Below are 14,129 nucleotides of genomic sequence, written 5' to 3'. Positions count from 1 at the left end.
TGAGCAGTCTCCAGCCTCCTATCTCTTCATCAGATGGCTCTTACGTCGTGTTCTTCGCAGAACCATCAAGGACTGGCACATCAGCAGTGCCCCGGGTGGTGGGAGGCTCACTCCCAGACGTGAAGGCAGTGACCTGTATGTGTCACATTGGATTTCAGAGATGCGCAGACGTGCCTCTTAAAACTGACGGAGCGGAGGATGCCTGTTAGTTCAGCTGGTTAATTAGTCACATCTATAGCTCTTTCTTCCACCTTTAGGAAGAGTCCATTTTTACAAGTACACCTGTCAGTTTTTGCTGTATATGTTTTGAACCTGGCGTGTTAGATGAGTAGGTTTCAGACTTGTTAATTTGGGGGTTAATGGAACAATGTCAGTATCTAGTGACTTTATCTTTGGTCTCTTTTACCTGCGTTCCTGTCGCAGGGCCAACTTTCCTTTGGTGTATCACTCCCTACCCTTCTGCCTTCAATTGTCATGTATTCTTATGTTTTAAATAAGCCTCTTGTATCTAAGTGGTAGAGATGAACTTATTGGCAAAGAAGAAATAGAGTCACAGATGTAGAAAACAAACTTAACGGTTACCAAGGCGGGGGAATGTGGAGATGGCATGAATTTCAAGATTGGCATTGACGTATATACACTATGCTAAGTCGCTTCAGTCGTGTCCGACTCTGTGCAGCCCACCAGGCTCCGTCGTCCCTGGGATTCTCCAGGCAAGAATACTGAAGTGGGTTGCCATTTCCTTCTCCAGTGCATGAAAAGAGAAAAGTGAAAGTGAAGTCGCTCAGTCGTGTCCCACTCTTAGTGACTCCATGGACTGTAGCCTACCAGGCTCCTCTGTCCATGGGATTTTCCAGGCAAGAGTACTGGAGTGGGGTGCCATAAACTAATGAGAACCTGCTGCACAGCACAGGGAACTCTGTGGTGGCCTAAATGGGAAGGGATCTAAAAAAGAGGGGATATATGTATACACATAGCCGATTCACTTTGCTGTATAGCAGAAACTAGTACAGCATTGTAAAGTGACTATACTCCAATGGAAATTAATTTTAAAAGAAAAAAGAAACCAGGCGAGTTTGTCCCTAATTATACTCAACAGGCTACACAGCATAGAGGTGTCCTGTTTTGTTAAAAAAAAAAAAAAAAAAAAAGAGTCCACAATCAAGTCAGTTAAGAATCTTCTTAGGGACTTCGCTCCTGGTCCAGTGGTTAAGAATCCGCCTGCCAGTGCAGGAGACACAGGTTTCCTCTCTGGTCTGGGAAGATCCCACCTGCCGCAGGCCAAGTAAGCTGGTGCGCCATAACTGCTGAGCCCGCGCTCTAGAGCCTCCAAGCCCCAACGAGAGAGGCCACTGCAGTGAGAAGCCCGCTCACCGCAACTGGAGAAATCCTCACGCAGCAACGAAGACCCAGCGCAGCCAAAAGTAAAAATAAATACATTTAAAACATGTATAGAATAAAGAACTCTCTTAGTTTAATAGTTAGTTTTGCTGGTGCTGCTTCTCTGGTTACAGATTTCATGGCATCTCTAACCATGATGTCCTCAGAGCGGTGATGCATGACATTGGATTATGGAGCAAATCCATGTTTGTGGATTTAAATTTCAAAAATTTTACTCTCACATTCATAGCAGCATTGTTGACAACAGCCAAAATGTAGAAACAGCCCAAACATCCATCAGTAGATGAATGGATGAGCAAAACGGTGGCTTCCTCTGACCGGGACCCTGATGTGGCTGACATACTGCTGGCCCCGCTAGCCACGTGGGCTCCTCCGTCACCACACGAGGGGCAACCAGTCCTTAGGGTGACCAGACCCGGAGGTCCAGCTGCCGACGGCCACAGTGTCTCTCGGTGCAGCCACACCATCAGAGCAGTGGGCCCCTCCTGCTTTAACTGCCTATCACGTTTTATAGTGTTCCAGGGAGGTGTCATTTGCTTGGGTTAAACCACACTCCCCTACAGAGTCTCGGGAGTTCATCGAATTCATTCATCGAATGAATTAACGGGACCAGAGGCCAAACCCTTGCTTTCCCAGCATTCTTAGTGCCTGCAGCATTGACCAAAACTCTGAAAAATACCGTATCATAACAGAAAAGTTAGCATTGATTAGTAGTCAAGGTAACATAAAGGTTTAGGTGACATCAGTTTCCATTAGGGCTAGGTACCAAAAGTACACAGTTGCGAGGCATCTGCACGTGCTTGTTTAACTCTGTTTTATCACCTATTATCAAATTTGTTAAATTTATTATCAGTTTGATGTTGAGTGGCTAAAACAGTGAGGGTTTCTGGCTGTAGCCCACATCTGTGGAGCATTATCATCTTCTAGGAGAGCTACTGATTAACCTCATAGAGTGTTGTGTGTGTGTGTGTAAGATTTGTAAGGCAGTCATTAGATAACTATAGCAATAAACCAAATTGCAGCTTCTTGGTGGATCGGAATCTGTTAGCTAAATAGGTTATTAATATAATTTGAAAATTAGAACATACTTGGAGATACCATCTGCTTATACTTTGATCAGCATATATGATAATCTCCCTTTTCCAGTGATTCTGATTTGCAAAAATTTTCCAAATCTTGACATCACTGAAATGGATGTTATATTTGATGGGATCTGAGGTCTTATTAAACATCATAAAGTGTGAAAGTGAAGTCGCTCAGTCGTGTCCGACTCCTAGCAACCCCATGGACTGCAGCCCACCAGGCTCCTCTGTCCATGGGATTTTCCAGGCAAGAGTACTGGAGTGGGGTGCCATTGCCTTCTCCATTTACTGCATACTAGGTTAATAAAAATTTGGTCATTTCTACTGGCAATATGTGAAACCATTTCTCTGCTATATTGTAAGGCTGTATTAATACATTTAAAATATTTTATCAATATATTTTCAAAAAGTACTCCATGGTTAAACTTGTTTTAAAAACTGTTCTGTGTAAAAACAATGACTGCTGTGCCCAGTTTTGTTCACTTGTTGTCATGTTTCTCTAGTTTTTCTTTAAAATTGGAGGAAGTTGTAGTTCAGTACACACAGGCAAAGTCATATCCGACTCTTTGTGACCCCATGGACTGTAGCCCACCAGGCTCCTCTGTCCATGGAATTCTCTAGGCAAGAATACTGGAGTGAAAACGTCATAAAGTGGTGATTTAATCACTAAGTCGTGTCTGATGTTTGTGACCCCATGGACTGTAGCATGCCAGGCTCCTCTGTCCATGGGATTTCCCAGGCAAGAAATACTGGAGTGGTTGCCATTCCCTTCTCCAGGGGATCTTGCCTACCCAGGGATTGAACCTGTGTCGTCTCCTGCATTGCAGGCAGATTCTTTACTGACTGAGCCACTCTTATTAATAAGCTATTTTTGCATGCTTTATGTTTGTGGTTTATTTTAGTTTTTAATCGGTAGTTCTTCTTGGATATTAGATACTTTTAGTTTATCAGACTCTACTATCAAATAATATCACGCCACTTCACATCCAGGGTAGGAGCTCCTCACAGTGCAGTTGCATTTCTCCCCTTCCAGCCTTTGTGCTCATGTGTTCTCAACCCGACACACTTTTTTTTGTTATTTTTGCCTTAAACAGTAGCTGTAAATGTTTTTAAGAGATTCATATCATGTGGGGAAAAGGTCTACTCTCATAGTTGGCATTTACAGTATTTTCCATTCTTCCATGTAGATGCAGATTTTCTTCTGGTATCTGTCCAGCCCCACCCACCCCCGTCCCATCAAAAGGACTTTAAACATCCCTTAGTGGCTCAGCAGTAACCCCCATCCCATCGAAAGGACTTTAAACATCCCTTAGTGGCTCAGCAGTAACCCCCATCCCATCGAAAGGACTTTAAACATCCCTTAGTGGCTCAGCAGTAACCCCCATCCCATCGAAAGGACTTTAAACATCCCTTAGTGGCTCAGCAGTGAAGAATCCGCCTGCAGTGCAGGAGATGCAGGTCCAGGCCCTGTCAGGAGGATGCTCTGGAGGAGGAAGTGGCAACCCACTCCAGTATGCTTGCCTGGGAAACCCCCTGGGGAGAGGAGCCTGGCGGGCTACAGTCCATGGAGTCTCCAAGAGCTGGACACGACTGAGCAACTACACCACCACCACATCCTCAGGTCACCTCGTGATAAATTCCTTAAGGTTTTACTGCCTCAAGACGGCTGTTTCGCCTTGGTGTTGAAAGCTACCTGGCAGGGTGCACAGCTGTGTCCATTGTTGCTGTTGTTTCCGACAGGAGGGTAAGTCTATCCCTGTTACTCCGTCTGGGCTGAAAGCAGAAGTTCTCACTTCAGTCCTTTAATTAAATCACACATCCCGAACCCCAAACACCGGCCTCCCACCCGCGAGCCTCCATTTGTGGGAAGGTAGTGACTTGTCTGTGGAGAAGGAAATGGCAACCCACTCCAGTGTTCTTGCCTGGAGAATCCCAGGGACAGGGGAGCCTGGTGGGCTGCCGTCTATGGGGTCACACAGAGTCGGACACGACTGAAGTGACTTAGCAGCAGTAGCAGCAGTGACTTGTCTTACTCCTTGGAAGAAAAGTTACGACCAACCTAGATAGTATATTGAAAAGCAGAGACATTACTTTGCTAACAAAGGTCCGTCTAGTCAAGGCTATGGTTTTTCCTGTGGTCATGTATGGATGTGAGAGTTGGACTATGAAGAAAGCTGAGCGCCAAAGAATGGATGCCTTTGAACTGTGGTGTTGGAGAAGACTCTTGAGAGTCCCTTGGACTGCAAGGAGATCCAACCAGTCCATTCTGAAGGAGATCAGCCCTGGGATTTCTTTGGAAGGAATGATGCTAAAGCTGAAACTCCAGTACTTTGGCCACCTCATGCAAAGAGTTGACTCATTGGAAAAGACCCTGATGCTGGGAGGGATTGGGGGCAGGAGGAGAAGGGGACGACAGAGGATGAGATGGCTGGATGGCATTACTGACTCGATGGACGTGAGTCTGAGTGAACTCCGGGAGTTGATGGACAGGGAGGCCTGGCGTGCTGTGATTCATGGGGTAGCAAAGAGTTGGACACGACTGAGGGACTGAACTGAACTGAACTGAGTGACTTGTCAAGAAAGGCGGGTGCCTGGCCTGAATTACACAAATTGCTCCTGATTCTTAATCTGAAACCTCACTGGCAGCACCTCTGTACTAAAACAGGGCATTTCTCACCACCTTCCCACACTGCTTTTTCCCCGTGAAAACATTTGTATTTGTAGAAACCACACCTGCTGGTCGTGGCTAACGGAACTGGCCTGAAGGGACGTGAAGAATAACCCTGTGTGTCCGCCTCCCCCGTCTTTGTGTTGAGACTTGAGCAAGACCCTTATTGCTGGAAAATCAGGAAGACTGCGATCATGATTGGAGCGTTCAGCTGCAGTGAATTGCAAAGAATTCTTACCAGCAGGTTTCACTTAACTTGCTTTTTTTAAAAAAAGCTTTTATTGAGATTGGAAGGAAATGTCTCATTGCATGCCCTTTTGTATATGTTCAGAGAGCTTGTGCCTCTGTGTAACCATATCCATGTATAACTTTTTCAGTGAAGAAAAAAAAAAACTAGCTCTTAGGAGAAAAATCAGCTGTAGACTTTCATCTTACCTAACAAATCCAAAGTGACAAAATGTGGATGATAAGCAAGCCAAACCCAATTTTTGCCTTCACTGGGAGAAGGCTGCTGAGTTGTGGGAGAGGTGGTGATAATTAAGAACACTTTCTTTGAACATGGCTTATCTCCCCATTTTTTCCCCATGGCACTTGCAAGTGGTAACCTGTGCATGACCAGAGTCTGTGACCGCAAAGTTCCTTTGCACACCAAGAGATACCGATAGGCTCTCTCTGACTACCAGCAGAACGTTGGTATTCACCGCATGTTTCGGCTGCCGTCTCTGGGGTCGCACAGAGTCGGACACAACTGAAGCGACTTAGCAGCAGCAGCAGAAATAATCGGATAGCGAGATATTTCAGTGAGAGCTTGAAGAGATTGGCCCTGAGTATTTCATTATCTCCTTCTATTCTTTCTATTTACTAATTCTTTCAAGTGTGCCAGGGAGCATCCCATTATTTCTCATTAATACTTTAGCCAAACACCCTGAAAAGGTGCCATTTGTACTTGAAACCTTTTTTTTTTTAACTTATGAAAAATTCTAAACCCTTAGAGTATAAAATAGGTGATGCATACCCATTTATCAATCCAATAGGTTTAACAGTTGCTACCATTTTGCTTAATTAATTTTTGGCTGAGTTATTTCTAAGTATGGATGTAACAACATCACAGCTCATCAGTTGTGCAGTGTGAATAAGGACACTTTTAACATAGTCCGTGTCACTGTCCCACCTCACAGAGTCTTTGTCTTAGAGGTCCAAATTCTGGCCAGAGTGACTGTGAAGTAAATGGTTCTTGCTTTAACTCTTCAGGGCCTTAATCGTATAGGACAAGATGGGCATTACTGAGAGAAGGTCAAGGAAGTCCATTGGTGATCATGGTTAGAAGCTTCAGGACCTTGAGTTGAATCACCCCTGTGTTTAGACTCTCTTAGGATGTACCTTCACTCTGTTATCAGCCAACCCTATTTATCATCAGGGTTGGAGGGGAGAAGCTGGAGGTGGGTTTTTTAAAACCAGAAAGTCTGTTGATGATTGAACTACAGCCCCACCCTTTCAGACTCTTGTTCTCATATATCTGCACAGGTGAACTCAGCAGAACAACAGGTTTTTTTTTTCATTATGAGGTCCCTTTTGGGAGCCCAGTCTGTGCTCTGTAGGTGTGTTTATTCTTTTGTAACAGGATGGTGTCAACCAGTTGGTTTGTTGCTTTCAGATTTCCTTCTTAATTACATTAAGATGCTTGCTGGTAGGAGTAATTCCTTGGAAAGTTCAAGGATTGGCACATCTTTGCTGTCTTGGTTTTGGAAGCATCATTCTCTGCTGGTTCTTATTTTTCCTCTTGATCTGGATACTTCCCCACCCCATTCCCCATGCATAAATAAGAAGCTGCTGGAAGCCACTAGCAGCAGCTTTAGGATGAAGCTGACACTTTGGACACCAGGATGGAAAGACCGTGTCCATGGTGACACTCTTGAGCTGCTGGGCCCACGTGTAACACACTCTGGGACCTTGTGGGTCTTTGGGTTTATCCTGCTTGGAGCTTGAGCACCTGGGACATGTATGTTCACGTCTTTTATCAAATACAGAACATTTAAGCCATTACTTCTTCAAACATTCTTTCTGTATCAGGGGAGATCATTAGATGTCTCTTGGCCTGTTTCCCTAATTATAAAATTAGGATAAGAATGGCTGCTCTCAAAGTTATTTGGTGTGGGGGGAGGGTGTGGGGTGTGTGATACAATTTCCTACTCTGAGTTTATAAATACATTCTTTCTTTATAAGAAATTATGTGAACTTAAGCCTTTATTTCTACTTGGAACTGATTAAAAATATGACGATCATCAGGATTCAGTCTCATTTTTTCACATGGAGATAACTGACACGGCGCGTGTCGTGCATAGGAGTCCGCCCTGCCTCTGAACTGCAGTGTTGGCTCTGCTGAATCAGTTTCTGTAAGCCCGTGTGTATCTTTCTGGCCACTGTCTTCCAGTTCACTGGTCCAGTTGTCTGTCCCTGTGCCATGATCCCATTATCTTAACTTGTTTGTAGAAGCTCTGTGTGTTCTCTTGCTATTTGCTCAGATTCTTAATCTTTTGTTTCTTTATACAAATTAATAAAATAGAAGTTAAACACACAGTAGAGGATTATTAAAATCAGAGGCTGTTTTTCTGATAAGGTTTATGAAATAAGTCAATTATAGCATAAAATAAAGAGAATATAGACGTAAGAATGGAAAATGCTGCAGGGGTTAATCATTAATACCAGGATATTATGAAGAACTCTGTCAATTAAAATTAAGCAAGTATCCGCACGCCAGCCAGCCTTCGCCCGCTGTGTTGATGCTTCCTGATATCCTCCTCCCCTGTAGCTCCAATGGTAAAGAACCTGCCTGCAGTGCAGGGGACCCGGGTTCAGTCCCTGGGTTGGAAGATCCTCTGGAGAAGGGAATGGCAGTGCAGTGCAGTGTTCTTGCTGGAGAATCCCACGGACAGAGAAGCTTAGCAGGTTACAGTCTGTGAGATCGCAGTTGGACATGACTGAGCTCCTGACACACACACACACACGGTATCCTTCTGCAATGTACTTTCTCCCACACCAGCCTACTCAGAAGGAAGCGGTTTCGGGAGTGTGGTGCATTTACTGATGCTCTGCTGTGCATACATGTCACCCCCCTGGAGGGTGCCACATCCAGTGTCTGTCTGCTGCTTTTATCTTCTTTTCGTCCATCGTGAGTTTCATCTGTGTGAAGGACTGGGTTCAGCCATTGGTAATCGTGTGGGATTCTGTTCCATAACTATACCACAGTTTATTTTCTTATTAGTGGCGACTCCGATTGTTTTTCTCTCAAAACAGCGCTGCTGCGAGTGTCCTCCATGGGGTCTGCAAGCGGGGGTTCCTTGGCTCCTTTGGATAAATAACTGGGCACAGAATTGCTGGCTTGCACATATGCCCATCTTCAATCTCAGTGGCTGTCTACAGATTGTTCTCCAGAGTTGTTTAATTTGATTTATTTTTTTAAATTTCAGTGCCTGAAGACCTTTCACTAGAAGAAAGAGAAGAACTTTTAGACATCCGTCGAAGAAAAAAGGAACTTATTGATGACATTGAGGTAAAAAAAAAATGTCTTTTCATTTTTGCTCTTAGGTAAAATTGTAAATCAAGTAGCTTCCTGAAAATGTGAAAAAATGGATATTTAGTGTGTGCATATTCGAACCACACAGGGAGGCAGGGAGTGGGAGTTACCCAGGCTACTGGAACAGAACTGGTGCTCGCCAGGCAGACAGACTCTGGGGTGGAGGAGAAGGCCCGACTGGAGTCTAGAGCGAGTGACTCCTGACTCCAGCGTCACAGAGGGCGTCACGCGTGCTGCCCTTGGGAATTGTAGGACGAGCCCCTGTCTCGTTGACCAGTGTCCCCAGCACTTAGGACACTGCCTAGCATGTTATTGGCACGCAGGGATCTTTTGAATAAAGGGCTAAACCTATATTGAGTTCTGGCCATGCGCCCAGCACCTACCAGCTGGTGGGTGTAGAATGACGGATAAACGCAGACAGACGGGCGTTGCACCTTCTGCCCTTGTGTGATCAGAGGGCGGGTAAAGGGCTCCCACGGGAGGTGCAGGGGAGCCAGCCACAGTCTCCGAGTTGGTGTGTTCGTAATATTTGTAGAAATCGATCGGACGTGCGGCTGTTCTCTGAGCAGCTTCCTAACCACTGGCGAGCCCAAGTCCGCTCTGGCTCCCCGGCCACTGGCCGTGGGACTGAGCCATGTCCAGACAGCAGTTCCTTTCTAGGTGCTCACAGTTTGAGTCTGGAGTTTCTTGGCACGTAAGAATCATAGGATCTTGATAAAAATTTCCTTGTAGTTGAGAGAGAGTTTGTGAAACTTTTTCTTCTATGGTTACCTGTCATTCTTGGAAAAATCAGGTAACCCAGAATGTGTGCTTTGGTTGAAAGTATATTTTAAGGCTAACATTCCAGTGTACATTAGTGATCGCAGTGCCCCCGGAGCCTCGTGTGGTTCTCACGACCACACTTCTGAGCTGAGGCCGCCAAGGCCCAGGAGCTCAGAGCCGGCTCACTGGGGAGGACCTGTCCCTCCATGAGGCCTGGGCTTGCCTGAGGCCACAGGCGAGAGCCTCGACGCCTCCTGGGCTCTGTCCATGGTGCCGCATCGCACCCCGGGTGACAGAAGTCATCCAGAGACGGTGGCTGGGGCCTGGTACTGACCTGTGTGTGTCTGGCCCAGGCCATCGTGAGGACCTGGGTGCCAGCGCTGGCAGGTGGGCGTGTGGTGGCGTGGCGGGGCCTGTTGCTCCCTTTTGCCGTCTGTATCTTTTCACCCCTGATTTTACACACACGCACTCTAGGCTCTGCCTACTGGGCCCCTCTGCTCTCGTTCTGCTGGGAGGTGGACAGGCGGTCATTTTGTTTGCTCCCGAGTCAGGGTGGCTCTGACTGGGAGCTCTCTATGTCAAGAAGAGGTCCTGGTATCTCCACACTTGTGTTGTCCCGACGCACCCGAGGGCGGCTTGAACCTAGGGGCCTGAAATGTCTCCGGGAGGCAGAGGCCCCTGTGTCAGCCCCACAGCGTGCGCTCTCTGTCTCTACAGAGGCTGAAGTATGAAATTGCGGAAGTGATGACGGAGATCGACAACCTCACGTCGGTGGAGGAGAGGTGAGCGGCCATGGCTGCCCCTTCAGGCCGCCGTGGTGACGGCAGCAGAGAGGGCCGGGCCGGGGGTGCCTGTGCAGGACTGGCCCTTCTCCGCCACCCCTCACTGTCCGGCCTTGCCGCTGAGGACGCGGGCACACACCCCTCAGAAGCACCCTGCCCCGACGTGCCCTCTCTCTAACCGGGAGCTCTGCTTCCGCTCAGCGGTTCATCACTATGAAGGGAAAGAGCCTTGTGGCCGCCCTGATCTGAGCCCACCTGGGAGACTGGGGGACCCTCGGACAGGGGCGCTGGGGGGCTGTGCCTGTTTCCTCCCGAGCTGTCCTGTCAGGAGGGGACACAAACTCCCTGTGCTCTGTGCAGACTTCCAGTAACAGCTTCTTCATTGTTCCACACGCACAGCAAAACCACTCAGAGGAACAAGCAGGTCGCCATGGGGAGGAAGAAGTTCAACATGGATCCCAGAAAGGTGAGCGGCCAGCCACGAGCACGGCTGCACGTGTTATTTACAGATATCCACACCATGAGTCCCTGTTCAAGGGTCTCCAAAGGGAGTTTTCTTCAGATACAGCACGTCTGTAGGCACAGGAGAGTCTCATTTAGCTGGATGTTCAGGCCCCTGTGAGAGTTCTCCTGTTGCTTCCTGATGCTCTGCTTACAAGGTGTGAGTCAACTCCAGATCGTCAGGGCAGTAGTTTTGTGAACTTGATGATGATCTGATATTTGGGATTTGTAACGAGGTTTTTGTTTTTTTTCCCTTTGGAAGTTGGGTTTACAGAGTAGATGTACCAAGCACTAGAGGGCGATGATCTAACAGGGGGAAGTTTTCAAGACCAGGCTTTAAGTTCTAGGTGCTGCACGGGGAGGCTGTCCAGTTCACGGAGAGAGTCCGGTTTTCTCTCAGAACAGACAGGGCGGTGTCCGCGCTCGGCCTGAGATGCTCGCTGTCAGGGCCTAGGAATCCGATGAACCCTGCATCACACCTGCAATGACGAGGAGTAAGGTTTGCTGAGAAGTGACTCTGTCAGGAGCTGTGCAGAGGAAGCACTTAGTCCCTACCACACCCTCCTGGTTCCAGGGAACTACTGGAACATTTCAGAACTGGAGTAAGATCAGCTCCTCAGACTCAAAGGGCTCACCAAATGCCAAGCGGGATATACGGTTTTAAAAGGCCTGCACGCGTCACTGTATCGAGTGAAATATCAGGAAACTTATGGATAAAGAGAAGCTCAGGAAATTTCCAGGAAGGAGAGACCAGCCTCTCTAAGAAGAAATGAAAATCACAGCCAGCTTGTCCTCAGCCTTGCTGAATCGAGGATGAAATAATGTTTTCCACAGTCTCTGGAAAAGTGATTCACGTTCACCGCTAAGACCTTCTGTGGTCTTCAGAAACAGAGTCATTGGGATAGTACATGTCTAAGCCAGAAGCGAACCCATGGGTGAGATGCCAGATTAAAAAGGCCTTTTTCCAGGTGGTCCAGTGGTTAAGACTCCACACGTCCACTGCGGCGGGCGAGAGTTCAATCCCTGCTAGGGGAACTAAGATCATGCACGGCAGCACAGCTGAAAAAGAGAGAGCAAAGAAACCAGAGCTCCCAGGAAAGTCTGGCAGCCACGGCCCCACCATGGGCCCACGGCCACGAGCACCCTCAGCAGGGGAGGCAGCCACTGCGGGGGGCTGGCAGCCACGGCCCCACCATGGGCCCACGGCCACGAGCACCCTCAGCAGGGGAGGCAGCCACTGCGGGGGGCTGGCAGCCACGGCCCCACCACGGGCCCACGGCCACGAGCACCCTCAGCAGGGGAGGCAGCCACTGCGGGGGGCTGGCAGCCACGGCCCCACCACGGGCCCACGGCCACGAGCACCCTCAGCAGGGGAGGCAGCCACTGCGGGGGGCTGGCAGCCACGGCCCCACCACGGGCCCACGGCCACGAGCACCCTCAGCAGGGGAGGCAGCCACTGCGGGGGGCTGGCAGCCACGGCCCCACCACGGGCCCACGGCCACGAGCACCCTCAGCAGGGGAGGCAGCCACTGCGGGGGGCTGGCAGCCACGGCCCCACCACGGGCCCACGGCCACGAGCACCCTCAGCAGGGAGGCAGCCACTGCGGGGGGCTGGCAGCCACGGCCCCACCACGGGCCCACGGCCACGAGCACCCTCAGCAGGGGAGGCAGCCACTGCGGGGGGCTGGCAGCCACGGCCCCACCACGGGCCCACGGCCACGAGCACCCTCAGCAGGGGAGGCAGCCACTGCGGGGGCTGGCCCGGGTGGGCCACTGGGCACCACCCTTGCCAGTATCACAGCCACGGTGGTCACACAGGCCTGCATCCCCAGGGAGCTTCTGCCTCTGTGTCCTGGACCTCGGGCTCCTCAGAGGCCCGCTCCCTGCAGTGTTGGGGGCACAGAGTCTACTGTCTCGCCCACAGCCCGTCAAGTCCTGACGATGAGGACTCCAGCGAGGCCGCGGGGGGCGGCCCTGCCCCTGACCCCTTGGCATGGATTTGAGGTCAGGCAGCCTCTGCCCAGCCTGCCTACCCTGCCTCACTCCGTCCCTCACCCGGGCACCGCCCTTGTCCCCGGCCTTGTTTTCCAGGAATCTGGGTGAGGACTGTGCTCACCTCTCATCAGAACGCTCTGTCCCAGCGTGTGTTCACACTCTGAAAATGGTACCCAGGTGGCTGTACCCACTTAAGCTCCCACCAGAAATATAGGGCAGTTAATTTAGGATTGTCAGACTTGGTTTCTTCAGTAAACTTTTTTTTTCTTTTGAAGAATAACATGGTGCACAGATTTTAAACGCACAGCTTGAAGAATTTGAACAGATGCAAATACGCGTGTAACTGCAACCCAGACCAAGATGCAGGGCCCCTGAGTGTTGCCTTTTTAAAAGCTTACATAGGTGGAATTACAGTACACCGAGTCTTCTTACTCCGTGTCACGTCTGTAGATTTTATCCGTGCCTGTGTTTGTTCCATCTGGTCCTATGGCTTTTCATCGTGTGAATGTGCTAGAATGTACTTGATGGTTCTCTTACTGACTGCTGGGTTGTTGCCAGTTTTTAAAAATTCCACATGAGGCTGTTGGGGCTGTTCATGTATTTAAAAAATTAATAGACTTTTCAGATGGATCGTGCAAGGGAGCCCTGGCCTTGGGCCTTTAGGCTTTTAGCTAGAAGGCCATCTCTGCATTTGTAGAAACAATCTCTGGGCAAACAGCAGGATTCCCTCCTCCTTTAAAAGCTTCCTAATGTGTGTGTTGAAACCAGCTCAGAAGCTGTGTCGGAGGTAGACTTTTGCTCTCATTAGGGCTTCCTGCGAGCCCGAGCGCTGCTAGTTTGGGTCCAGCAGGCACTCGTAGAGACTGTTGGCCAGTTCCCGTAGGTCCCTCCTTGGCTGTGGATTTGACTGCCCGAGCTCAGTGGCACGGTGACCGATGAATGTGTTCAGCCACAGGTGGCGGTACATCCAGGAAGACAGCTTACACCTCAGGCTGTCTTCTCACAGCAGAGGTGGCCTCACGGTGTCGAGTGGCTCCCAGGACCCAGGGTTCTGTGTTCTTCCTGGCGTTTCCCTGTGTTGCCAGCGGCTGCCAGGGCTCCTGCCATCACATCTGCATTCACGGCAGGAAGGAGGAGGAAGGAGCCGTGCTGCTCAGGAGTCCCCTTTTATCAGAAAACGAGCAGCTCTCCAGGGTCCTCCTCACAGACTTAATCTGTTTTTTTGACCCGATCTGTTCACAAAGTCATTTCAAGTTGCAAGGGAGCATGGGGAAGGGGGTGCTTGTGACCGGTGTTGGGTTGGCCAGCCACATACGACGAGCTCCTCTCACACACAGCACAGACCCTTTTCCTGAGCTGGGCAA

General features: G+C 49.3%; 1 protein-coding gene across 2 annotated transcripts in view; it reads left to right on the top strand.

The window, feature by feature from the left end:
• The window catches only part of CYTH3 (cytohesin 3), a 68,960-nt gene that overhangs the window by 42,729 nt on the left and 12,102 nt on the right, over positions 1 to 14,129 (top strand). For both annotated transcript variants that reach the window (XM_070780223.1, XM_070780222.1), the window contains exons 2-4: positions 8,619 to 8,701; positions 10,205 to 10,269; positions 10,669 to 10,735. In XM_070780223.1, the coding sequence (XP_070636324.1) occupies positions 8,619 to 8,701; positions 10,205 to 10,269; positions 10,669 to 10,735 (215 nt within the window). The remainder of the gene's footprint in view (positions 1 to 8,618; positions 8,702 to 10,204; positions 10,270 to 10,668; positions 10,736 to 14,129) is intronic.

This window comes from Bos indicus, chromosome 25, assembly GCF_029378745.1.
Source record: "Bos indicus isolate NIAB-ARS_2022 breed Sahiwal x Tharparkar chromosome 25, NIAB-ARS_B.indTharparkar_mat_pri_1.0, whole genome shotgun sequence".
NCBI classification, from domain to species: domain Eukaryota; kingdom Metazoa; phylum Chordata; class Mammalia; order Artiodactyla; family Bovidae; genus Bos; species Bos indicus.
Note: the sequence above shows the minus strand (reverse complement) of the source record. Positions and strands in the feature narration are given on the sequence as shown.